At 33.4% G+C, this 26,332-nt stretch overlaps 1 protein-coding gene across 6 annotated transcripts in view; it reads right to left on the bottom strand.

The window, feature by feature from the left end:
• LOC124360653 (torsin-like protein) overlaps positions 1-26,332 on the bottom strand; it is a 54,807-nt gene that overhangs the window by 13,606 nt on the left and 14,869 nt on the right. For 2 of the 6 annotated variants that reach the window (XM_046814461.1, XM_046814464.1), the window contains exons 2-5: positions 24,186-24,454; positions 20,763-20,911; positions 9,622-9,770; positions 2,531-2,675 (exon numbers count right to left, since the gene is read on the bottom strand). In XM_046814461.1, the coding sequence (XP_046670417.1) occupies positions 2,531-2,675; positions 9,622-9,770; positions 20,763-20,911; positions 24,186-24,454 (712 nt within the window). The other 4 variants (XR_006922259.1, XM_046814462.1, XM_046814463.1 and 1 more) reach the window with 4 other exon arrangements.

Below are 26,332 nucleotides of genomic sequence, written 5' to 3'. Positions count from 1 at the left end.
CATTCTTCTAACGGCTTGCAGATGTGAGCTAGCCTATAATCAGTTCACCCTCTCTAACAGAGCCTCTTTGAGGTAAAAATCTACAAAGTTTGTGATTCAGTAACTGGGTATAGTGAAACATCAACAATTTATACTAGTACAGAAACAATCAATCAGATATGTTTTCAGTAAATAAACAAGATATACTATATTTGTGTGAAAGTGTACTTGAGTTGTGTGATGAGGGTAGAGATTTATTTATGGACAATTGATATAGCTTACCAAAATTGTTTCTAGAACTTTCACTAAAAAAATCCATGGCATTGGTACACTATGAGCCAACACGAAAAATGTCATTGTTGAATTTAAAAATTTCTAAGCTAAAAGAAGGTGAATTTAACTTTTAGTATAGTAATAAACGTCTTACCTTGAAATGGAAAGATGTCTGAATGCTTTCAACCTGTCATGAAAGGCCAGCTTTGAAGATGTGGTACCACAAAGCATGGAGAACCCGAAGCATACATTGAAAACCATAATTTTGTACAGTACAATATTAGGGATGTTGACAAATAAGATAAAAACTACCATCCTTCCCTATAATGCAGCATAGTGTTAAAAGGAGTTTTTTTTTTTTAACTATTTGATGTTTTATTCAACACTACTAATGTCGGTCACACCAACCTCTATAAGAATTAAAATTGAATACTGTAGAGCAAATTTTGACAACTGTTGTATTCCCAGAAAAATCAAGTCGAGGTTGACCGTCAGCCAGTGGTGATACTCCTCTGAGGCTACAATATAGAATTTGAGTCCATTTTATATGCAAAATATCTCCTACAACAAATAGAGGTATTCTAAATTCTGTAAAGTGTGTACAGATCATAATAAAAACTATCAGACACAGTTTTTTAGAGCAAATATTTATAATAATGTTTTGAATATTAACACACAAAAACTAACTATTAATAATTTACATCAACATTCAAGGAAATAGAGAAAATGCTGTAAACTAATTGAAAAGCGTAAATAAACTTAAGTAACAAAATTAACTTTAAAAAGTTATATGCTAGTTTAATATTTTTATTTAACCATAGCATTCACATAACAATTTTCATTGAATATAAACAAAATAATTTGATAATGAAGGTTGAATATTGGTTTTAAGTGGTTGCCAATGGATTACATGTAATAAATAATGACCACTCACAGCCCCACAGAGATTCTTTGTTGCAATGGCATAACTACAGGAGAGATGAGGGAGATAGAACACCCTCCCCCACACCCCATAACCACTTAATAATTACTTATAACAGCAATTTCATTTATATGAAATGCAATTGTTTCACTTAGAATTAGGCCTATATATTTTATTTAAATTTAGATTGAGATTTATTCCATACCCTGTGCTCTTCAAATCAGATTCATTCCACTCCAAAACCTAGCCCTAGATGGTCACAATATTTATGTTGTAGGATAACAAGGACACAAGGGGTTGAGCATATATAGCAATACTTGTATAACTAAAGTACACAATGTTTAACACACTCAGACTCATCTTATAAAGATTCTCCTGAGTGACCATAATGACAGAACCATCTATGTATATATTTTGTTGCTTAATGAGAGTTAAAGAAAATCTAGACAAATATGAGGTGCGTCAAGACATCCATAACTATAATACAAGAGCTAAATATATGTTAAATTTAATACCAGTAAGACTTGAAAATTTTAAAAAAAAGTCACTGCTTTATGGAGGTGCAGTTGTTTAATAAATTACCTGATAGTGCATGGACAACGAGTCTAAATAAATTTAAAACAGTTCTTAAGAATTGGTTTAAGGTTGCACCTTTTTACTCTGTGGATGAATTCTTAGTCTGTAATACAAGTACCATAATTTTCTGATACTCTGTTTTAAATGGTCTGATACAGCTTTTTAACTATAAATGTTGTTTTAATTTGTACTGTTTATATGTTAGTTTTAATTGTACCAGTTTGAAATCTTTTAATTTAAGCTCAGCATTCTAGTCAAACTATTTTTATTTGTTATATTCATTTTTCAATGTAAATTTTGTGATAAATTATTCATTTGTGTTTCCTATTTGTAAGTATTTAAATTTTAGCACTGGTGAATATTTATTATGCAATTTTTTTATAGTTTGAGCAAGTAAACCACTTATGTATAAACTTACTACAGAAAAAAATTATTTATTACTGTGTTATAACCACCATAGAACTTTAATAGATTATATATATTTATATTGTCTGACAATGTCTATTGTACCTTTGTGTATTTAATGACAATAAAGCTTCTTGATTCTTGATTCGAGATCAAGATATTGACCTTGTAATGATCACATAACACTCCAGTATTAAATATGTTATGAGTGAAGTGGCCTGAAGATAAAATTGTAGATTTTTTAAAGGCTTTGTATAAAATAAAAACTAATATAGGAAAATTGTGTGATTCTGAGAATTAAATGAATTTATTATTTATTTATGGACCACACTGCAAATTTATATAAATTGAAAATCAAGAGTAATTTATACTTACTTAATAAGTTCGTTGGAAATGACCTGACCTAGCCCAACCACTTCTCTCACCAGGCACTGTATGACGTGATCACTTTCTAGAGGCAGGAATGGCACATAATGTGAGATACCAAACCTTTTAACCAACCCTGATTTCTTGAATCCTCCTTTATAACAGAAAATAAATATTATTTACTCAAATATTAAATATTCAATAACATGCAATATTAATGAATTATTTATTTTGATGAATACTTAATTTCTTAGTAATTTTTTTTTTATTTTCATAAATTAGTTACTATATAGTACAGTACAGTATATACCTCAGCTAAAAATTATTTCACTAATACTGAATACATTGGTATATTACATTTTAGTATTTCTCATCGAATATGTAAACTTTTTGCTTAACCCGGGAGCACTCGCGCTATTAGATTGAATCTAACATATTTTTTGTGGTACATAAAATTTTTTTTATTTGTTATCTTACAACATTGAACCCTTAATTTATTCTTCTATGGGTATGTCTGCTGCGTATTGCATCATGTTTAGAGAGTAGAAGTCACTGGGGTGGGGCATCATGGTAGGGGGGGGCGGAGGCTCCTCGCGGGTTATTAGTTTCAACCTAACAGCGCGAGTGATCACGTCAGCCCAGTGTTAGGAGCGATTTAACGGCGTGAGTGATCGTGTAACTGTCAGTTTAAATCCATCAGTTTAGTGATTTTTCTTGTTTTTCAGTTTGCTTTTCAGTTATATTTCCTAGATTGCTCTTTTATGACTTTACAATTATTGCAATGAATGAAGACCATGAAAAAACCGTTCTTAGTTGGTTGGAGGAAACAGATTTCAGTGAAGGAAATATTTCTATATTGGACAATGTGAGTGTTTCTGATTGTTCTTCTGAGCACAGTGAACACAACACGGACACGGAACAGTCAGGTGATGAAGATGTTAATGTTATTCTTCAAAATGAAATTGATGCTGCAATTCCTGGGCCATCTCAACAAAGAAAACGTCTCTCACCAAATGTAAGTTGTGTTTACACATCTAAAGACAATACAACTAATTGGAATGTCCATAAGCCAGTACAAACAAAAACTTTAAAACAAAATATTGTTAAAAAACTGCCCTTTGTTGTACGCGAGTTTAGGGAGCACAAGACTGTTATAGATTGTTGGAAAATATTTTGTCCTGATGAAATGTTACTTGAAATAACTCGCTGTACCAATCAACAATTGCAAGTCATGCGTCAAAATTACACTCGTGCACGGGACTGCAATGACACTGACGTTATAGAGATCAAAGCTTTTTTTGGATTATTATATCTAATAGGTGTGAAAAAAGCTCAGCACTTATGTACAGACGAACTATGGTGCACTGATGGCACTGCCCCTGAAATTGTTGCCGCTATCATGTCTAAAAAAAGGTTTCACACCTTAGTGCAAGCCATCAGGTTTGATGATAAGTCTACTCGTGCACAAAGAAAGCAAGTAGACAATGCTGCTGCAGCACGTGAGGTTTTTGAATGGTTTGTTAGCTTATGCAAACTTTGCTACAATGTAGGTGAAATGGCAACCATAGACGAAATGCTGGAACCATTTCGTGGAAAGTGCAAGTTCCGCCAGTACTTGCCAAATAAACCGGCAAGGTATGGCATAAAGATTTATGCCATTGTAGATACAAAAACTTTCTTCACGTCAAATATGGAAATTTATGCAGCAAAACAACCTCCAGGACCATATGCTTTGCAAAATGATGCAAGTAGTGTCCTTAAAAGACTGATACTACATGTTGAAAACAGTGGGAGGAACTTGACAATGGACAATTACTTCACAAGCATTCCTCTTCTAAATGATCTGTTTACAAATCATAAAATAACTGTTGTGAGAACAATTCGAAAAAATAAGCCACAACTTCCCCAGGAGCTCTTAGACATCAAAGAAAGACCAAAATGTAGTTCAATGTTCGCCTTTGGAAAAGAACCAAATCAAGTAACAATGGTATCCTATGTACCAGATAAGATGAAAAAAAGAAACATCCTTCTTGCGTCTACCATGCATAAAGATGACGACATTGATGCTGAAATTGGAGATGCTATGAAACCTGCCATTATTACACACTACAATCTCACAAAGGGAGGGGTAGATGTTGTCGATAGACTAAAGAGCGAGTACAGTGTTACTCGTATAAGTAACCGGTGGCCTTTTGCTATTTTTGGTGGTCTGCTCAATGTTGGAGGTATTAATGCACAGATAATATACAAGGCCAATACAGATGATCTCAAACCTCGAAGAGTATTTTTAACTGAATTGTCAAAGGACCTGATGAAGCCACACATGATACGCCGGGGATCCATTGTAACACTGCCCACAAATCTACGGCAACAATCTGACGTCTGACAGGTGGATCAGTAATGCCTGGACCAGTGGAACCACAAGTAAGAGGAAGATGCGCCTTCTGTCCCAAAAGGAAGAACCGATTCACTACTCGAATCTGCAGTACATGCAACCGGAAGATATATGGTGACCACACCCAGACATAAACCTACATGTGTCATTCCTGTGGACAAGATACAGATTCGAATGATGAGTAATCATCACACAATAGGACTCAAAGCAGTTTTATCTTTAATTTTCACTTATTTAACTTTTTAAAGGTTATATAAAAATATTAATTTGTACAAAATTTAATGGCTGACTTGTATAACAATTAAATGTATTCAATAAAATGTGTCTACTTCTATGCTTCATTTAAAATCTGTTTTAAACCCATTCTGTCCTACTCTAAACAGGTAACATTAAAAAATTAGAAATGTTAGATTCGATCTAACAACGCGAGTTCTCGCGGGTTAATTTTGTGCTCATTTCGTTAGCCAACCCAAAAACGAGCAAATTTATGTAAAGTTTAAATGGAAAAATTCACCTTTATAAATTTACCTCTATTATCTAATATGGTGGCTTATCTTAAAAATTACTTATAGGCCACCCAACTTTTATTGCTATTTTGGACAGAAAACAACATTTCTATTCTTATGTAAAATTATTTATCCATATTTTTTATTGGTCTTTGTTATTTATAAATAACTTATCTACTAGATAAATAACAAAACAAATTTGATTTCCTTATGAAAAATAGAAAGGAATGTATTAATGAAGAAATGACAAAATATGGTGTAAAGAATGAGAAAATAATTTAATACAATTGGGGATTACATTAATTAAGGGACTACAATATATTTTGTGGTTAAAATAATTTGTGTGCAGATTTAGTTAGTCTTGGCAAATGGAAAATTATGAATTATTTTCCCAGAGAGGGGTTATCGTGCTTGCGGTTGATAATTATTTCCATTAGAGTTGATGAAAGGCTGTTAATAAATTTAGAAAAGTTCCAATCATAATAATTTAGGGTACTAATTCTGATATAAAGGACAAATATAACCAATATTTTACATAAGATCTTAATTAAAATAGTTAGTCTGTAGTCACCTCTTTTATAATGAACAAATCAAATTAAATGTATTACAAAATAATACATTCTGAGCAAATGAGTATTCAAATTGAATCTTAGTCTTGTAAATTATAATAGGTTGGCTATAGATTAATCTTGAAACCTTAAAATATTAAAATCAAAATATGTCTTCCTGGTGTAGATAACATTTCAATATGGAGTAGTCCATATATAAAAATTGAAAAGTCCCGCCGGTTGTCTCTTAGGCCACTTTGTTAGTTTTCAAGTGTTGAAAGTGGTCAATACAGGGTGATTCACGAAGATATGCAGAAACTGTGGGAGCTTATTATACATTTAAAAATAATGAAACAAGTTCATATAAATCTGGGTCAAGAAATGCTTAGCGAGGTACAGCTAGCCAAAGATTTCACGCGAATTTCAGTTCACCATGTAAAACGAGGTTTTCCTTGACATTCTAGTAAGGTAAATTAAGGGGTGAATTAATCGTTTCTTACGGTTCTTGATCTGATAAATAGAATAAACAGGTCCCAGAACTGTAAGTTAAGTAGTTTTTGTCAAAACCAGTGATATATGCAAAAAATGAAGTAAAAAACATTATTTTCATCTTTGCTTAACAATAACTTTGTTATTTCACTATTAGTATCAAAGCTAAATGGCAGGCTTGCAATGATATGTTTCAGACTGTAGTTCAAGTTCTGTAATGTTTGTAAACTAAAAGTGTCATTTGGATAAATTCTAAATTTAAAAATGTCATTGAAAAAATTTATTATGAACCATAATAATTAGCATTATTGTTTAAGTTTAAATGTGATTCTTTATTTTCCTAAAAGTCCTGATTACCGCAAAATAAAAAAAATCCTTAGCAAAATGAATCACTACTTTTGGTGCTAAGCACTAATCTCAAAGAACAGGAAAATCAATTCAGCTGATTGTTATTTTTATACAGACATATATGTATGTTGCGCTTTGTGTGTTAAACTATTGTTATGAGTTTGCACTTTATTGAGTATAAGCTACGAGGGTCGTCCATAAAGTAACCGCCGTTTTGGTGTGGCGCGATAAGTAGTGGGGGTAGCGCCAACATTCTCACATCGGTGTGCGCAGTCGTTCAGTACGCTTCTAGCCGTGCAAGGGAGAGCATCGTGCGATCGCGCGTTCTTTTGTTACAACATATAAACATGAGCGCCGTGATAGAAAATCCCGCCAAGTGTGAAGTGCGTGGTGTAATAAGATTTCTGTGGTCGAAAAGTTACACAGCAGCTGAAATTCATCGTGAATTGAGTGCGGTTAATGGCTAAAACATTATGAGCGAAGGTGTAGTCCGTCAATGGGTTCGTTTTTAAAAAAATGGAAGAATGAACTTTCACGATGAAAACAGGAGTGGTAGGCCATCTCTCGTCAGTGATGGCTTGGTGAACAAAGTGGGATGCTAAGCGCAACTTGCTTGTTGAATTTATGGAGCGTGGTACGACCATTACAGCAGCAGCTTACTGTGGTCCTTAAAACGGCTACGACGAGCGATTCAAAACAAGCGTCGTGGTCTTCTGACATCTGGTGGTGTGTTTGTCCGTGACAACGCCCGCCCTCATACAGCTCAAAGAACAACAGAACTTTTGGAAAAGTTAAAATGGGATGTTTCTGACCACCCCCGCTACACCCCGGTCGTGGATCCCAGTGATTTCCATCTTTTCCCGTACATGAAGCGGTGGCTTGCATCTCAGAGGTTTGCGAGTGATGAAGAGCTTCAAAACGCTGTGACAGGTTGGCTACGTACTCAGGCGGCAGATTTTTTTAAAGACGGAATTTCAAAAACTGTTAAAAGATATGATAAGTGCTTAAATTTGTATGGTGAATATGTAAAAAAGTAGAGAAAATCTGTAGTTATAATATTTATACAATAAACTTTTTGTATTTCAACTGGTTTATTTTTTATTTCAAAACGGAGGTTACTTTGTGGACGACCCTCGTACAATTATCATAATTATGTGATGCAAATAAATTATTGAGTGACAATGTAGTGATTGATTGAATTTAAATACAGTTTTACATGAACATTCGGAATAAAAACTTCTGACTGTGTGATTTTGTAAGTTAACTTAACAGAAAAATTGCAACAACAATTTAATTATTTAATCAACCCTTGACTGAATAATTTTATAGATTATAAAAGTGAAATATTTAATCTTTAGGCTTATATTTTTGAACAAATTAATATTGAAATAAAACATTATTTGGCTAATTTTGCTAACTGACAGAAGAAGTATGACTATAATAGTGCGGTTCACTGGAGAGAGGCCAGTTTGCCTATATTTGTGATGTAAACGAGGAGACAGCACTGTTTTCTTTCTTTCATTCCTAAAAAAAATACAAATGCAAAAATTTAATTTTCAGGATGATAAAATAAATGAGGAGACAGCACTGTTTTCTTTCTTTCCTTCCTGATAAAAATACAAATGCAGAACTTCAATGTTCAGGGTGATAAAATAAATGAGGAGACAGCACTGTTTTCTTTCTTTCTTTCCTTCCTCATAAAAATACAAATGCAAAACTTTAATGTTTAGTATGATCAAATAAATGAGGAGACAGCACTGTTTTCTTTCTTTCTTTCCTTCCTGATAAAAATACAAATGAAAAAATTTAATTTTCAGGATGATAAAATAAATAAGGAGACAGCACTGTTTTCTTTCTTTCTTTCCTTCCTCATAAAAATACAAATGCAGAACTTCAATGTTCAGGATGATAAAATAAATGAGGAGACAGCACTGTTTTCTTTCTTTCCTTCCTGATAAAAATACAATGCAAAACTTTAATGTTCAGGATAAAATAAATGAGGAGACAGCACTGTTTTATTTCTTTCCTTCCTGATAAAAATACAAATGCAAAACTTTAATGTTTATTATGATAAAATAAATGAGGAGACAGCACTGTTTTCTTTCTTTCTTTCCTTCCTGATAAAAATACAAATGCAGAACTTCAATGTTCAGGGTGATAAAATAAATGAGGAGACAGCACTGTTTTCTTTCTTTCTTTCCTTCCTCATAAAAATACAAATGCAAAACTTTAATGTTTAGTATGATCAAATAAATGAGGAGACAGCACTGTTTTCTTTCTTTCTTTCCTTCCTGATATAAAAATACAAATGAAAAAATTTAATTTTCAGGATGATAAAATAAATAAGGAGACAGCACTGTTTTCTTTCTTTCTTTCCTTCCTGATAAAAATACAAATGCAGAACTTCAATGTTCAGGGTGATAAAATAAATGAGGAGACAGCACTGTTTTCTTTCTTTCTTTCCTTCCTCATAAAAATACAAATGCAAAACTTTAATGTTTAGTATGATCAAATAAATGAGGAGACAGCACTGTTTTCTTTCTTTCTTTCCTTCCTGATAAAAATACAAATGCAAAACTTTAATGTTTAGTATGATAAAATAAATGAGGAGACAGCACTGTTTTCTTTCTCCTTTTCTTCCTGACAAAAATACAAACGCAAAACTTTGATGTTCAGGATGATAAAATAATAGAAAAAATTCTAAAAATACTAAATAAAACATATTTCATAATAACTAATATAAATAAAAATGGACTACATACAAATAAGTTCTAATATTTTCAATGCCACAAAACGGAATAAGGGAAAACTCACCTTCACTGTTAAATGAAACTGCTGCCAACAATCTGTGTAATCTAGCTGCCTCCATGTTCTCTCTGTTACCACTCAATCTCACTTCCTTTAAAGTTTCACGCACTAAAATATCACTTCCAATATTGCTTAGCAATATGAATATAGATTTTCTGTAAACAAAATACGAGTATGTATTTCAAGCTTATTACAAATATATTGGTTTGAATAAAAGATATACTTTAGAACAGTTATTCTTTATTTTCAAAAAATGAAATTACTTGAAATTAACATAGTTACTCAAAAGGGATCATTCTAAAGGAAGAGTTATTACAATAAACATAATTATACCGATTATATAAAGCACAATCAAGTTTAGTGTAGCAAGGTTTTCTGGACAATCAGCTAATCTTACTACAGTACTTTATACCTCACTGATAGCTGTGTATATAGGTTTTCTGAATAAGAAAATAGTTTTATGGACAAGAAAATAATTTTCTGTAAGAATATTTGATACATCTGTAAAAGTTTTTTCTTGCCTATAAACATCAACATTAACATTTAAATCACCTCCTATGATGATGCAGTAATCATTCCTGAGTCATGTAGCTTAAAATTTGATAAAAATGACAAGGAAGGAAGAAGATGAAACAAAGAGCAAAGTAGAGAAAGAAGGCCACATGCAGTAGCGTAGCCAGAAATTTCGTTCGGGGTGGGGGGTCCGAAACCGGGAGATCCGGGGGACGTTTTGTGTGTTATTTGCCAGTGAGTTCACTGGTAAAAGGTAAATACCAAAAATATGGAGCTTTAGTAACTACGCCGTATAGAAAGTGGAAAGATGTAAAAAGCAAATTGAACTCTCACAGCAATTCTAGTACCACAAATTTTCTTGTATACCTACAGAAACTTTACGAAGTTCGATTCTGGCCGAGTAGAAGGCACCAAAGTGATGTTGGATTCACTGGATAAGAAAGAAAAAGAACAAAACAAAGCTTCACTCAAACGTATAATTGACACAACTATATTCTGTGGAGAAAATGAAATACCCCTTCGGGGACATTGAGCCACTGACGGCCAAAACCCTTTAGAAAAGGAGGGCAATTTTTGAGCGTTGCTCATGTACAGATCAAACTAACGGTCGGAAAATGCACTGGAAAAACTCTACTGATTAGAAGTTTGGCTACTTAGGATTTCACTGATTGAGGTATTTATGAATGAGTTATAATGACGATTTTTTGTATCATTACACTGTAGACAAGTATATAATTATCGGGAAAAAAATTTAAAAAATCACTTTTGGTCGGAAATAAAATGCACCTAAAAACTCTAATGATTAGAACATACACTATTTCGGACTTCTGTTATTGAGGTAAACATGGTATTTTCGATTGAGTTAGGACGACGATTTTTTGTTATCATTAAACTGTACTCGACTACCTATATAATTATCGAGAAAAAAATCACTTCCGGTCGGTAAATACCGAAGAAACGCTCTCTACAGATTCAAGTTTTGACGATTTTGGATTTCACTGGTTGAGTGGTTGAGGTAAAAGTGGTACTTATAATTTTGTTAGGACATTGATTTTAGGTATTAATTCTACGCCGATTAATACATATATAATTATCGAGAAAAAAACAATAAAATCACTTCCGGTTGGAAAATACCGAGGAAAAGCTCTACTGATTCAGATTTTGACATAATGTACGCTGATGATACTACCCTTGTGCTGGGTAAGGAGAGTACAGAATTACTTCAGATAAGTGCATTTATTGCCACAAATCTAGCCACTCAATACTGCAATAAAAATGACATAGTTATAAACACACAGAAAACTAAGCTAATTATGTTTGGCAGAAGAGGAAGGGAGGACCCAGTATTACCTGAGGTGGAAGTGGAAGAGAGTGCATGCTTCCTGGGCATTACCATTGACAGTTCCTTTACCTTGACGGCCCACATTGACAATGTATGCAACAAACTGAACACTGGTATATTTTTAATACGAAGAATGACGTAAATCGGTACTCCAGAAATAGCAAAAATAAATTACCACGCTTTCTGTGAAACCCACATAAAGTATGGTATAGCTGCATGGGGTGGAACTACCAAGACCAACATGAACAGGATTGTAATATTGCAAAAGAGGTCTGTAAGAACTATACTAGGCCTACAACCTATGGAGAGCTGCCGAGAACATTTTAAGAACCTCAAAATCTTGACTGTATATGCAATGTACATTTTTGAGGTGGCTCACTATGCATCAAACAAAAAACCAGCCCAAGGAACCGACCTTCACAACTATAATACAAGACATGCAAACCGCTTCAATCTCCCAGCTCATCGAACTTCTCTTTTTGCAAAGCAACCAATATATGCCGATATAAAGATCCTCAACCACCTACCACAAGAATTCAGACAGGGAACTGGTGCAACACTAAAGAACAGACTGAAGAATTTCTTGTTGGACAATCCAATCTACTCAATGGACGAATTTTATCAAACAACCTGGACTTAAGTATACATATTATATTGTATTACAATTTTATGTAAATACTCATGTTTGTATACAGTATTGTTTTAACACATTCACTGCTAGAAAAAAACATTAAAACTCACAAGGCATGCTAAACATTTTTTTAATTGGTAATCATACCTTATTATGAGGTAATTCCATAAACAGCAATAAAAAAAATTTCAGACACCAAATTCTTCGAAAATGTGACGTCATTGGTTGAGTCTCCGATCGGAGACTGCAGCACATTGCACTTAGGAACAATGGGTCTCCTATCGGAGACGGCAGCACATGGCAGTAAATGTTGTTTGGAAAAAGTCAAAAACAGTTTTTATTATCATAAAAGGTCCTCTTTTACAAAAGTAAATCCTAGTATAATTTGTATTTACACTATTTACATCTCTCCCACCATCCTTCATTGAGTTTTCTTAAGGGTTGTGCCACTTGTCAAAGCAGGCAAGTGCACAAAGCCGCTTACAACTGTCGCTTAGATATGCTAGTAGGTCATTTGTTGTCAGGATAAAGAGAGCTGGCTCCAGAACAGAACCTTGGGGGTACCCCTCTTGTTATTGGTAGAGGTGTTGATAGAACTTTTTTGGTGATACCCTTTTCTTGACTTAAAAGCTCCACAATCTGATGTCGATTGGCCAGGTAGTTCTGAACCCATTCTGCTGATTTTCCCACTATACCAAGGGATTGTAACTTGGTGAGGATAAGGTCATGGCCAAGGCAATCGAAGGCCTTGCTAAAGTCCAGCATAATACCTGTTGCTATTCTGCCAGCTTCTATATGGTCAATAGTTTCCTCAAGTAGTCTTATTAAGGCTGTTATTGTGGATTTATGTTTCCTGAAGCCATGTTTGTTTGGTGTCATCAACTCATTTTCATAGCAGTGATCCAATAATCTTTTGAGGGCTATCTTCTCAAACAGTTTGGATACAGTTGAGATGACTGATATTGGTCTGTAATTGTTTACTTCCAATTTGTTTCCTCCTTATGTTTTGGTTAAACTTTGGATGTTTTAAGATGTTGGGGGAAAATTCCTTGACAAAAAGATCTGTTAATTAGGTATGAGAGGGGTTCAGACAGCTCCTCACAACAGAATTTCAAGATTCCTGGAGATATTTCATTCAGACCAGCAGAGTGCCTTGATTTCAGAGATTTTATTACATTTTGCACCTCTTCTACTGATGTGGGATGTAGTTCATCAAGTTTGCTGTTCATGCTGGGTGTTAATGTAGGTAATCCTGGTATTGTAAAGTCATTTCATTGTTTTCTTAAAGCATTGTGTACAATGTTTGTAAAGAATTTGTTCAGGAAATCTGCAATTTCCTGAGGGTCTTCAAGTTTTTTCCATCAGCAAGTAGTTCTAACTTTTGTTTATTGTCATTCTTTCCTGTCTTTTCATCATTTATGACCTACCATGTTGCTTTGGACTTGTCATGAGCTTGATTGATGTATGTCACTATGTGCTGTCTCTTTATGTCTCTTAGTTTCAAATCGTATGCTCTTTTCCTGGTTGTCATTTGGGTTTTGTCTGTTGTAGAGCCAGTCAGTTCAAATCTGTGCTGAGCCTCCAGAAAGTCCCTTTTTAAGCTTTGTGCTTCATCATTTAAGAAGTATTTTGGCTTGGCTTGTTTTCGAGGTCTAGTTTTCTTTTTGGGGCATGCAATATCCAATATAACATTCAGGGTTGTGGAAAAAGCATCATATGCATTTTGTAGGTGGTGTACATTTTTTACATTGTCCCAGTTTTGTGTTTGTAAGAGAGATTTTAGCATCACCATATTGTCATCATTGAGACTGCGTCTTGTAACAGAAACTGTAGTTTTTTCTTTTGTAGGGATGTTAAGGGTACACAGCTGAGCTCTGTGGTCACTGAGTCCAGTTTTTAGTACGTCCACTTGTACAACAAGTTCCAAGCTGTTTGTACATACCCAGTCAATAGAGGACTGTGTGGTGCTGGTAATCCTTGTAGCTTGGAGGGGCAGTCTTGTGGTATTGAAACTTAATAGCATTTCATTGATTAGATTGTTTTTTGAGGTTTCCTTAAGCATATCTACATTTACATCACCTATTATTATGAGTAACTTACTGTAGGCTTTGGTGTCCTCTAAAAGTTGTGACATAATATTTTGAAAAGCTTCAAGTTGTCCACTTGGGGACCTATAAGTGCCTAAGATGTATAAATGTAGACTGTTGATAGTTACATGACATAGTTCAGTCTCGCAAATTAGCTCTTCACAGAAAGATGTGGTGTCTATGTGCTCTGTCATGACTTCTAGGGTACTTTTGATGTAAATTGCTACACCTCCTTTAGCATGGGTTTTCCTACAGAAAGCTGATAATAGAGTGTAGTTTGGTAGTCTTATTTTTCCGATCTCTTCTTCTTTTAGACCATGTTCGCTAATATTATGACAACACTAGGTGTAAGAATCTCGAGGTGATGAGCTAGTCTATCGATTTTGTTACGAAGACCTTCAATGTTCTGGTAAAATACTGTCATATTGTAGTTTTTATGAACAGAAATTTTAGTTTGACTTTTTTTTAATTTTTGAATTTGCTTTCTTTTACTTGTCTTTGGTCTAAAAAATGGGTTGTGTTTTGGTCCTGTAGAGCATCTGCAGGGAATGGGAGCACCAGTGACTGATTTTCAGTTGAAGTGAACTGAGACATATGGTTGGTCTGTGATAGGTCATCAGTAGCTTCAGTATAGCCATAGTGTTTCTTCATGTGCTCCAAGTAGAATGCAATGTTTTCTTGGAAGAACTCCTCATAACCTTCATCATTTTTCTTCAACTTTAAGTTCAGTAGTGGTGAGTTGCTTAACTTCATTTTTACATTTAAGCTGGAAGGTTTTTGGAGTCACAAGACACTTGATTTACTGGCAGCTTTTATCATTTGAAGAGATACACTGAACATATTTCCCTTCTCGCCTTCAGTTGTTTGAAGAGCAGCAGTTTCTCCCACTTGGGTAGATTTGGACTTCCATGTCCTTCTTCGTCTCTGCAGTTTTTGTTTCTAGGTTTGGCTGGTTCCTGAAGTCAGGTGTGGGCTTCATTCTGTCAAGGCATACAGTTTTACATTACAGGTTTGGCTGGTTCCTGAAATCGAGTGTGTTCTTATGTCTGTTAAAGAGTTCTCCAGTTTTTGTTGGCAGGTTTGATTGGTTCTTGAAGTCAGGTCTACCTCTGTCAAGATGTTACTCAGTTTTTCACTGCAGGTTTGTCTGTCTCCTGAAGTTAAAGTATTTATAGCTAGGGTATTAATAGCTATCTCCACCCGATCAAGTTTTGTTTTGATACCGGACATTTCAAATAGGAGGGATGAGGGAGGACTATCTTTGATTATTTCGGCTGGAGGGGAAGTTTGTGTCTCGGAATCATGAAAAGTCTTGGTTTCTTGATTTTCAATTTTATTTTGCAGAGTTAAAACAGTTTTTTCAAGCTCTGTTATTCGTTTTACATAGCTATCAATGAGTTGACTAAGTTGTAAATCATGTTCCTCATAGATAAATTGCGCTTCTTGGCAAAGTTTCTTCTCTTTAGTGAGCTGAGCTTCAACATCTGCATTCAGTTGTAGGAGATTTTCAATTTTATGTAGATGTTTCTTTTCTTCATTTCCCATTTCTTCAAGTTTTTCCTCCATAATGCTCAGTTTGGTCTTTAGCTTGAGTGTTTCTTCTTTTAAGAGTTCATTTTCTTCTACTAATGCTGATCCAATTTTTGCTGCCATTTCTAATTATTTATCCTCCTGACAGTTCGAGTTTTCTAAAAAATTATTTGCAATGAGACTGTTTTCTAGTTCCTGAATGGTATCAGAGCTATTTAGAGAGAGTGAGTCAGTGAGTACTTGGTTTAATAGCTGTGGCTGTTTGTCAGCACTGCAGTTTGTGCATTTCCATTTTCCAATTTCCTGGCGAGTTAATTTTTTCAGGACCTTATCTAAAATATTTTGACAGCCTGCATGGTACCAGTTATTGCATAAACCTGTACATTTTATTCCAGTAAATCTTACTCCAATGCCACAGTTACCACATGGATACTTTGTGGACATTTTGAATCAGTATCTCACTGTAGTTTGAATGGTGAGCAGCAAGAAAGATTTTATGTTTATATAAAGAGGTTTAGTATGGCAATTTTAGGATTATAGGTCGCATTAGGAGTCAAGCAGTGAGTAGCAAGCAGATGTCTGAGGTCAGTTATCAGCAGCCACACTGTCAGCAGGTGAGGTCAGTACACTCAGCCGCTTGACACACTTATTCCGTCTGTCTGCCACCTGTTGGTGTATTGGTGTAGTGTTGGAGGTTGACGTGTTTAACAGCAGTGAGTTGGCTGTGAGCTGTGACGTCACTTCCCATACATATTTTGTCAATTGGTGGTGATGGTTTTTTATAGATTAAAAATATGAGCTTTACTCTAATCTTTCCTTGAAATAATCTTGTTAAGGATAAAATTAAATGTAGTTTATTACAATGAAGTTGCTATAAGAAAATGTTATTTTGTTCTTGAAAGTGATTACTGACTACAAGATTGGCAGTGTCAGTTGCTTGTGTGATTAAGTTATTTCTTGATAATAATATAATGTTGATTACTTACAAGTGTTCCAAGGTAAGATTTATGTTCAAATAATAATAATTTGTTAGGGTATTACCACTTTAAAACACTACTTTCTTGGGAGACACTTCACTAGAGACCTGCATGTACTTGGGAGTACATGTTCGACCTGCAAGATGTAAATGAACACGACTGTTTAAAACATTATCATTCTAGTTAGGCATTTTGTTTAGGTTTACAAAGACTACAACTTACATCCACTACAGTGCAGAACCTGAATAGACTTCCTGGAGGTGAGTCTATTAATTTCATAAGTTAATCATTTAAATGCATACTTACACAGTAAAATACCTTTATACGTCTAATCAAGTTTATTTTAATAAATTAAATCAATAATTTCATATTAAAATTAGAGCCTAGTGTTTTCTACAGACCACTTAACAAAATGTACATAATATCCACATGATTACCCAGGCCTATTGGTCATATGGAATATTTTATATACATTGAAAACGGTGACGGATCCAGAGGAAGGGCCATGGATCCTATGAAATAAAAAAAGACATTTTTATGGAAAAAACCTTAACTATTCCATAAAACCAATAAAACCATAAAAACAAAATTAACTTTATAAACTAAAATTTGAGTATAGATATATTTCTTTCTAAAATTTGTTATTTTATTGAATTGTAATATTCTCTGCATTTAATAATAATAAACTAAAACTCGGGTGGCTCCCTCTGAAATGTAGTACTGGATCTGCCATTGATTGAAAATGGAAAAATAAAAAAAAACATATATGATATATATTCTGGTTTACCAGAGGGGGAATATTGTAATTTTATTTATGTAAAATTATTAAGTGCAAATCTATTGATCTGAGGAGGTTAAGAGCAGACTTTGCAGATAAAACAAAGCTGAGCTTAGTTGTGGTTGTGAGTGAAAGTTATAGAAGAATTTTAAAACTTATACTTAACACGAATCTAAAAGCTTTAAAATGTTTTCATATTTCTTATTGGTTGTTTAGAAAAAAATCTCTTTTGTACTGCATCTACTAAATACATAAAAACTATTCACTTTACAAGAAAAAGTAAAATTCATTGGGATGCATATTATTTATATTTTAAAATTGAATTCTATGTGCAAATATTAGTATGTAAAAGTGTTTTGACGTTTAACATTATTCTTATGGAGTAAAACTCAAGGTCGTTTTGCTACAGCCTGATCTTAATGTAACAATTAATTATTTTGTTTTATAACAAAATCAAATTAATTTTTATTTTTAACTACATCTATTTTGATCATCCCCCAAACAGCCCAGATTTGGCTCTTAGCGACTTACACTGTTTCTGAACATGAAGTGATGGCTTACACATCAGCGATTAGCAATGACGAAGAGCTTCAAAATGCTCTGATAGGTTGGCTCACAGATGGTGTATTTTTATGCAGAGGGTATTTCAAAGACTGTTCAAAGATATGAGAAGTGCTTCAATCTGTTAGGTGACTATATAGAAAAATAGAGGAAAGTTATATTTTAAGAAAAATGGTACCTTCATTGGTATACTTTTTACTTCAGAACAGAGGTTACATTCTGGATAACCCTCGCATTGCACATTGTCAGCAACTATTATCTAATTAGCTAATGGCAAAACTATAATTCTCATTATAACAAGTGTTTGAGCACCGACAGCTCAATATTTAATAGGTTGTAAATGTTACAGATACATAACTTTTAAAGCAAATTTCATTTTGTTTTAAATCAGAAGTGAGAGAATACACACATTGGTGAGATCTACATATCTTCAATTTAGAACAAATCATTTAAAAAATAAACTTTCAAATTTCAGAAAGACTTTGATTATTTAGTAAACATCATTCAAAATTTAATTCACAAGAAATATTTTAATTATCAATCAATGTCTAGATAGCAATGGCCAAATCAAGAGTATCAAGATGATACCATGTATGTGGCATTGAATAGAAGCGTAGGTCTAGGGTGACTTTGTTAACAACAAAACACTGTACAAATAAATTCGGATGGCTTTAAACATATTAACCACTGATATCAGTGGCTATCTAACAAACCAAAAATAACCAAATAAAATCACGCTATATATTAATGTTGAGTTTAGCTCCAGTTCATCTCCTCCTAGTGTAGCGTCTGGAATCCGACACTTTTACAGACTTTAACTTCTGGAATCTGGAGCCATGTTCATCTGAAGAAATAAAAAAAGTAGATGACGAAGAAGCTCAAAACGAAAAATTTACATAATTTTGACTAGATTACAAGATATAACAATATAGTGTAATCCGAGTGAATTGGCATTCTCACTGTCTCATCAGTTGCACTATGATGTCTCTGACACAATCTCTAAGCGCAGTAGAGCAACACATAGCGTAGCTATGATAGGAAGGGTTGATTAAATATATATATATATATATATATATATATATATATATATATATATATACATGATTAACATTATTTAATCAACCCTTCACACAAAAGCCATATTATTTGTAGGACACCATAGATAATTTTAACTAGCATGTACCCACGGCTTAACACTCAATTCCCCTTTGTTGCATTCATCTAACATTCCAAGAATTTGATTGAATACTTCTAACGTATCACTAACACTGGAACTACTTTAGACCAATGTGAAGAAACCCCAAAGTTTTTTTTCCCCCCCTTTCTGAGGGAAAAGGACAGTTTGTCCCCGCGCTTAGTCCTAAAAGGACCTTTGCGCCTCCCTTACTTTAATTTTGTGCCCCCAAAGACCGAGGCTTTTGCAAAAACCATCCCCAAAGTTGAAGTTCTTGGTTTTCTTGGTGAAATAATTTATGATATAATACAATGGATTGAAAAATGGACCCGATGTTCAAGTGGGCATACCTAAACGGTTTAATCCCTTATGTGGTTATTTAAATTTTTGTTTCATGGTTTTTGCCAAGAAGGAAGTAAGGCTGATCAACCGGTAAGTTCTGGGCTGAAAGGAGTTTCTCAATGCAAACACAACCAATCTTCCAGTTCTTTGCTTCTTAGAAAGTTCTAGTTCATAGAAAACTGAATTACTTGTGAGAATCATGATTTTTTTACTTATGATTCCGAAATGAAACGTTAATCAATGCATTGGAAATCCCCTGGTTCCCCATAGCAATAAAAGCACGAGTTACAAAATCAAAACTCTAAGCAATGGAGATTGTTCTTACGAACATTAAAGGAATTGTATACCAGAAGTGTTAACATTGAATCATAATTACTACAATAGCATCCTGACTACTCTACACCAACATGTACAGAGAAAATGGAAGGATTTGGAAAAACCAACCGGACAAGCCCCAACTTACCATGGTTTGTCAGTGAACACGTTTTTAACCAAACACAACTTCCCTGTTTTATACCATCCACGCTACTCGCTTACAAGGAATAAGATTTGAGACCATTGAAGCAGTAAAAGAAAAAAGTGATGGAAAGCATAAACAGGCTGGATTATCTGCAGCTTTGCTATGCACAGTAAAAAATTCACGTGGATCGGTGTAGACTGAGGAGGGGAGTACATTGAAAGGGATGACATCAAAATGTAAATATTTGTAAGTAAAAATGTTCTGCTCCAATCTAACTAACCACATCTCACATATACAATGATAAGTTTTGTTCTTAATTTCATGGAACTGCGTACATGCATTTGATGTATCTTGTCAGCTAAAGTATTATTTAAAGCTGCAACAAGCGAACTTGAAATAAGTTTTAAAGATGCATTTTTTATTTCATCTGAAAATAAATATAAAGAAAAGAAATGTATACATCTCATAAAGTTATTTGTTCACCATAATATTTTGTAGATATACATTAAAAATTTCATGATTCACCAAGTGATACAAAAGTTACAACACTTAAAAACATTTTCAAGTAATTACATTTTCTATTTTAACACTAAATAAAAATTATGTTGGGTAAGCAACTATTTAACTATTTCACATGTTTCTACACGTTATAACAAAACATTTCATACAACATATATTAATTATCTATGAAGTAGCAAGTACTATTTTAAGAGTTTAACAGATTTGCTGTGTGAAGCAAAAAATTTACTTACCTGAAATCATATTCTCGGTGCACTCCAATCGTTACAACACCACTTAAGACTTCTAATAAACCATTAGGCATTTTTTCTACCTCATCAAAAACAAATATAGAACGATGACATTCGTAAACCTTATCCTTTATCCTTTGTACAATATCCCTCTGAAATAGTACAAAATAAATCAAACCAATTTTAAAATTTTGTAAAAGTGTATTAATCTTAATACTAGGCACTAATTATAAAACTTGACATATTATGTTTAAATGAAAGAGAAATAAATTTCAAAAACTTTGTAGTTATGTTAGTCTCTGCTTTCTTTTGGAAACATTACTTAGGGTGGAAAAAGCAGAATATTTTTTCATGCTCCGTTTTTATGTAAAATTGTTTATGTTAAGAAGAAATAGGTTTTCAACAAGATCTACACTACCCTACTCTATTTAAAGACATTTTCTTTACAGTTTATTGTTTGAATTAAATCTATCTTAATCTACATCATTGCACATTTTGTCTCAATTATTTGATTCACATATTCCCCATTCTTATAATACTCAATATGTTCACGATATAGGTACTGCTACACTTCAATTACATAGATCATTTTCCACATCCAATTCCTTTTAAGTATCAAATATTATTTTCAGAAACATTTCTCTGTAACTTCCAATATTTTCGCTACACAATCCGTAGCAGTTTTAAAAAGTGTATCACTGAGTGACTATTACAATTAAGTATTCCAGGAGCTAATTATAGATGCCAGGTACAGAGGTCTTGACACTTGACCTTGACTTGTTTCTTCTGCTTCTAGTGCCTCATTTTTTATACTTGAGTCATTTGCAAACTAAAATATTAACTAGATAAAAATTCAAAGATGCAATATATTAAATTTTAATATTGGTTTTTTATTCCATTAATGATTTCCGACATTTTAATTTTTACTCTTTTCGATACAATTTTTGCATCTCAGATAGGCTTTTCTATATGTTCTATGTGTAACAGTTAACGTTATAATACAATTCATTTTATTTATATACTGTGTGTGTGTGGCGGTTCTAGGCCACTTAAGAGCCAAATGGTCAAATTTAAAAATGAAAACAAATTTAATGCAATTACCATGTAAAAGCTACAAAAAAACTCTATAAAGTCAACCATTTAAACACTTTTTTGAAAATAAAAAATTCATTGATAGCCATGGACAAATTGAAAAACGAAACAAATTGAATGAAAATACTACGTAAAAATCTACAAGCTCTGGTGTAAATTTGTCATCTAGAAGATTGTATAAGTTTATTCTCAAATTCTTAAAAGTTTACTTCTACATTTATTATTAATTCTATTCTGGTTACTGCTCACCGTCTTTTTGGTTTACAGACTATATAAATGTTTCAATTTAAAATCTTTATTTTGTTATACAAAAATGTTATATTTTTTACAATCCATAGGATTGCTTGAATATAAGTTACACATCAGCTGTGCCTGGTGTAGGTTCAACTGGAAGGCATAAACCATCCAGAAGTGAACCCTCCAGAAGCCTAATCATAGAATGACTTTTCCATAAACTGCTATGCATTTTTAATTGGTATACACAGAAACTGAACAAATTACAGCCAAATGAATGTATACAAAGAAGCATATCACCACATTGTACATGCATATAAAGGAGGTATTGAAACACCAATCTGATACCTCCAAATGCAGACAGAAGCCCAAGCGAAGCCCACAAGTTAGGAACATTACAAATTACCAAAATACAGCCAATAAACGTGAACCACTCAGGAAACATGCAACAAATGACACAGACACATTGTAAATATATAGAGATTGAAGCATAAATAATAAGAAAAATAAATAAAAATAAAAGTAAAAATGGAGGAAATATATGTGTAGTGTAAGTATGTACGTTTTGTTTAGACTGTAACAAGTCTCCTGTAGGTAAGGCGTACTACTCTTCTCACTTAAGACACATCCTTGTTACAGTTTTGTTTTGAAACGTTAATAGTTCATATTATTTTATGTTTGTTTATAAAAGATTAATAAATAACTTAGGAGTTTATACCACATAAGTACACACACACACAGGAATTCATACAAGAAGAAGAACATACACCCATGCAATTTTGATAACTTACAATAAACATATATAAATGAATAGATTTTAAAATTAATAAAAACTAGCAACCTATTTTAGAGTTAAAATTAACATAAAACAAATTATCATACATATAAGATAGAAATACATAAACTATTGTAAAATTGAATCATCAGAAAAAAAATGTATATATAATATTATTATACGCATAATCCTTCACACTAATATGTATTGAAACAAATGTTCGGAGTATAAGACAGCTGATGCGCAGTAAAAGATCGCCGTAGACATTACGTACCATCTCACTCTAACCCGCTTGTATGTATATCTCTCGCGCTCGCACCTAGAGTAACTTTTGAGGTGTCTGGCTGCATGAAGGAACCATAGAAAATGTCTGGGAACTGAGAAAACATCTTTTTATAGTTCCTCTAATAACATATATAAATTTCAGGTTTTATAATATGACGAAAGTACTATTTTTATTAATCGTACTTTAGGGGTGCCTGGCAGGGGGTTGGAACTATACTAAGTGTCCGGCATCGCACATGCAGCTTTCTATCGTTGTTTAATGTTGAAATGTATAAAAACTGAGCTTTACACTATTTCGAATTTAAACTGTGATTTCACTCACCTTTACTACCTGTTACCTGTCGAAGACACCGCGACCCAGGCTCAATACTCGAGGTACGTTTATACCTGTATAGTACTCATATACTGACAAGTTGTCAGCTTTTATGAAATAACGAATGCCTGAGCATCGCGGGCTCTTGCTCTATTGTTATTTATGTCCTCTTCCGTAGACTAATGGTTTTAGTCTCGGCCCTCTGACTGAGAGATCACGGGTTCAAATCCCAGGGAGGTCCAATCATGTACTTTGTACTTTAATTAAAAAAAAAAAACCAGTTCACTTCAAAGCCGGCGTAGCTGACGCTGAGGCTTAAATAAGATTTGTTAAAAATTGTTATTTATTGTTTATATGAATTATTCCAAATACTGAACGTATGTAATTAGAAAAACAAATTACACTGGAAATCCAAAAAATTAATATTTTTTAAAAATATTGAAATCTCTTTACTCTGTAACACTGATTTGAATAACAGATAATGATAACAGGTCGTCCAGATAAATGGATCTAGAAAAACAAGGTTGTTTTGTACCTTTTTGTATGATTCAAGAGATCCCTACTGTATTCAAGAATTAAGCATTAGAAAACTTATTACTTGGTTATCCACTGGATCCTTACATATAAAATAGTTCTAAAATAATACATAAATTTGCTTTTAGATTGTTTAAATTATTACAGTTAACAAAAAATGTGAAATTTATAATAAAAAATCTGTTTTGCTTACTTTGTATTCATCTATTTTTGACTTTAAAGGAAAGTCAATGCTGCTTCTAAAAAATATTGTGTATTCTGATTTCGCTCCCATTCTAAACATATTCTTGAGAATCATCTGAGCTATAAAATTTTTTCCAGTACCAGGACTTCCATGAAAGCTCAGCATTAAAGCTCTGTCAGGCTCTACATCTCTACGCAGATGATTTCTCATTGCACTCATTATTATGTCTACAGCCAATGGCTGTCCATAAACAGAGCTTTTCATTTCATATTCCAAATCTGAAACATTACAAAAGTTCATTAAAATTATAAAAGAAATTCTTAGTACAATTTTTTCCAAATTTTACAATAATTACAAGATTAAACACACACCAGAGTGGGAGGCTTTAAGTACACCTCACAGTGGCCAACATCCTGACCTGGAGAGCACTCTGAATGCATGGATGTTTACTGTTTTAAATTTTGATATAGAGGTTGCAGAGATGAAGTTTCAAACCAAATTTCAGCCTTCAAAGTTAACTCATTCTAAAGACGTTGTTTATACAGACATAAATACATGAACAGAGAAGTCTGCTTTCCCCATCAACTGGTGGGAGGGAATGTGCTAAACGCTCAGACAGTTAAACCTGGTTGTGGCTAATTTCATGAATATGTTTTAGAGGACAACTTTAATTTTGACATTTAGTAAATTTATAACATCTCCTTGTATCTTCTATACAGAAGCCGGCACAAACCGAGTTCACTTACATCTGCAAAAGCATGCATATCAATAAGAACTGTGTATTATCTAGTAGCAAACATGATTGATCTTCAGATTACAGAAGATTTCTTTTGTTTTAAGGACACCTAGGAATCCTAAGAATATGTAAAAACTTATATAAGCACACATTTCACTGTTTATTATGTATAGCAGTAAAATGTATATTATCACTCTGTTATCCAGATCTGAGCTATGCTTCAAATGTCAAGATTATAAGTCTTCAAGATTATAAGTTTGTTTGGAATTGATTAAATATTTTTACTAATAGGCAGACAAGAGTGTGAGTTAATAAAAACTTTTGAACTACATACTATATATGAGATTCATGCTCCATTCATCCCACTCTAACAAAGGCACAATCAAAACAGTTTTGAAAAAGTTTTTAAGCAATACATTTTTTGTATTGTGTATAATTTATAGCAAGAATAAGTGTTCGCCACAATTATTACAAGATAGGAGCACTTCACCATATGTCATTCAACAGGTTTCGCTGAGGTTGCCTGCAAAATTTCAAATCTACAGCTCATTTTATTCTTGAGATATCCTGCCGATAGATAGGTAGACAGACAATCATACAAAAGAAGACATTTTTACATCTCCCCGGCAGACAAAAAAAACTTTCTGTCACCAAACTGAGTGATAGCAGTAAATGACACTTCGTCAAATCCCATGGTTCGACATGCAGCAACCTCATTCTTGTCTTGTCTATACATGAAATGTTTTACAGATATCTTGTCACATAATACATTCAGTTTGTGTTCATTAACAGACATGTTGACTGCGGCTGTACCGCCAGATTCGCACGGTAACGACAGTTTCCATCATTGCATTGTTGTTGCAACTGCTCTGTCTACTGTGAGTTCACGAACAAGTCTGATGTCGTTTGTGCACATGTAGGTAGATACTGATTTTTCATTTTTGTACCCTTAGTTTTCAGTTAGTGTCATTTCACTTGTTTGTGTTATTGTTGTTTTGTGTTGTATACTGCAACTGTGTTTTAGAATATTTTCTATCATTATGGATTTACCACCGGGACTGAGTGGTTTGTGTACACAAAGATTAGTGAGTGATGACAGCTTTGATGATGATCGCGGCCAGGGCAGCTCTGATTTTGATGGCAGGGGATACAGCACAGATGACTCAGAGGTATATGTCCCTGATTACGATGATCATCCACCTCATTGAAGGAAAGATATCCCAAATGGTATGATATGATATTTTAGTCATAAAAGAGGGAGTTTTAAGTACCAGTGCCAGAAAATATAATCCCTGTAAGTTTTTTCAACGTAATAGTGACATTATATTTTTACAAGGTATTGTAATGGATACCAATAAATATGCGTTGAAGTTGTTTTGTGGGCCTACAACAACCCCTGTTTCTAGAATAACATGTTAGA

The sequence above is a fragment of the Homalodisca vitripennis genome, chromosome 4 (genome assembly GCF_021130785.1).
Source record: "Homalodisca vitripennis isolate AUS2020 chromosome 4, UT_GWSS_2.1, whole genome shotgun sequence".
In the NCBI taxonomy this organism is placed as follows: Eukaryota; Metazoa; Arthropoda; class Insecta; order Hemiptera; family Cicadellidae; genus Homalodisca; species Homalodisca vitripennis.
This window is presented reverse-complemented; position numbering and strand designations above follow the sequence as displayed.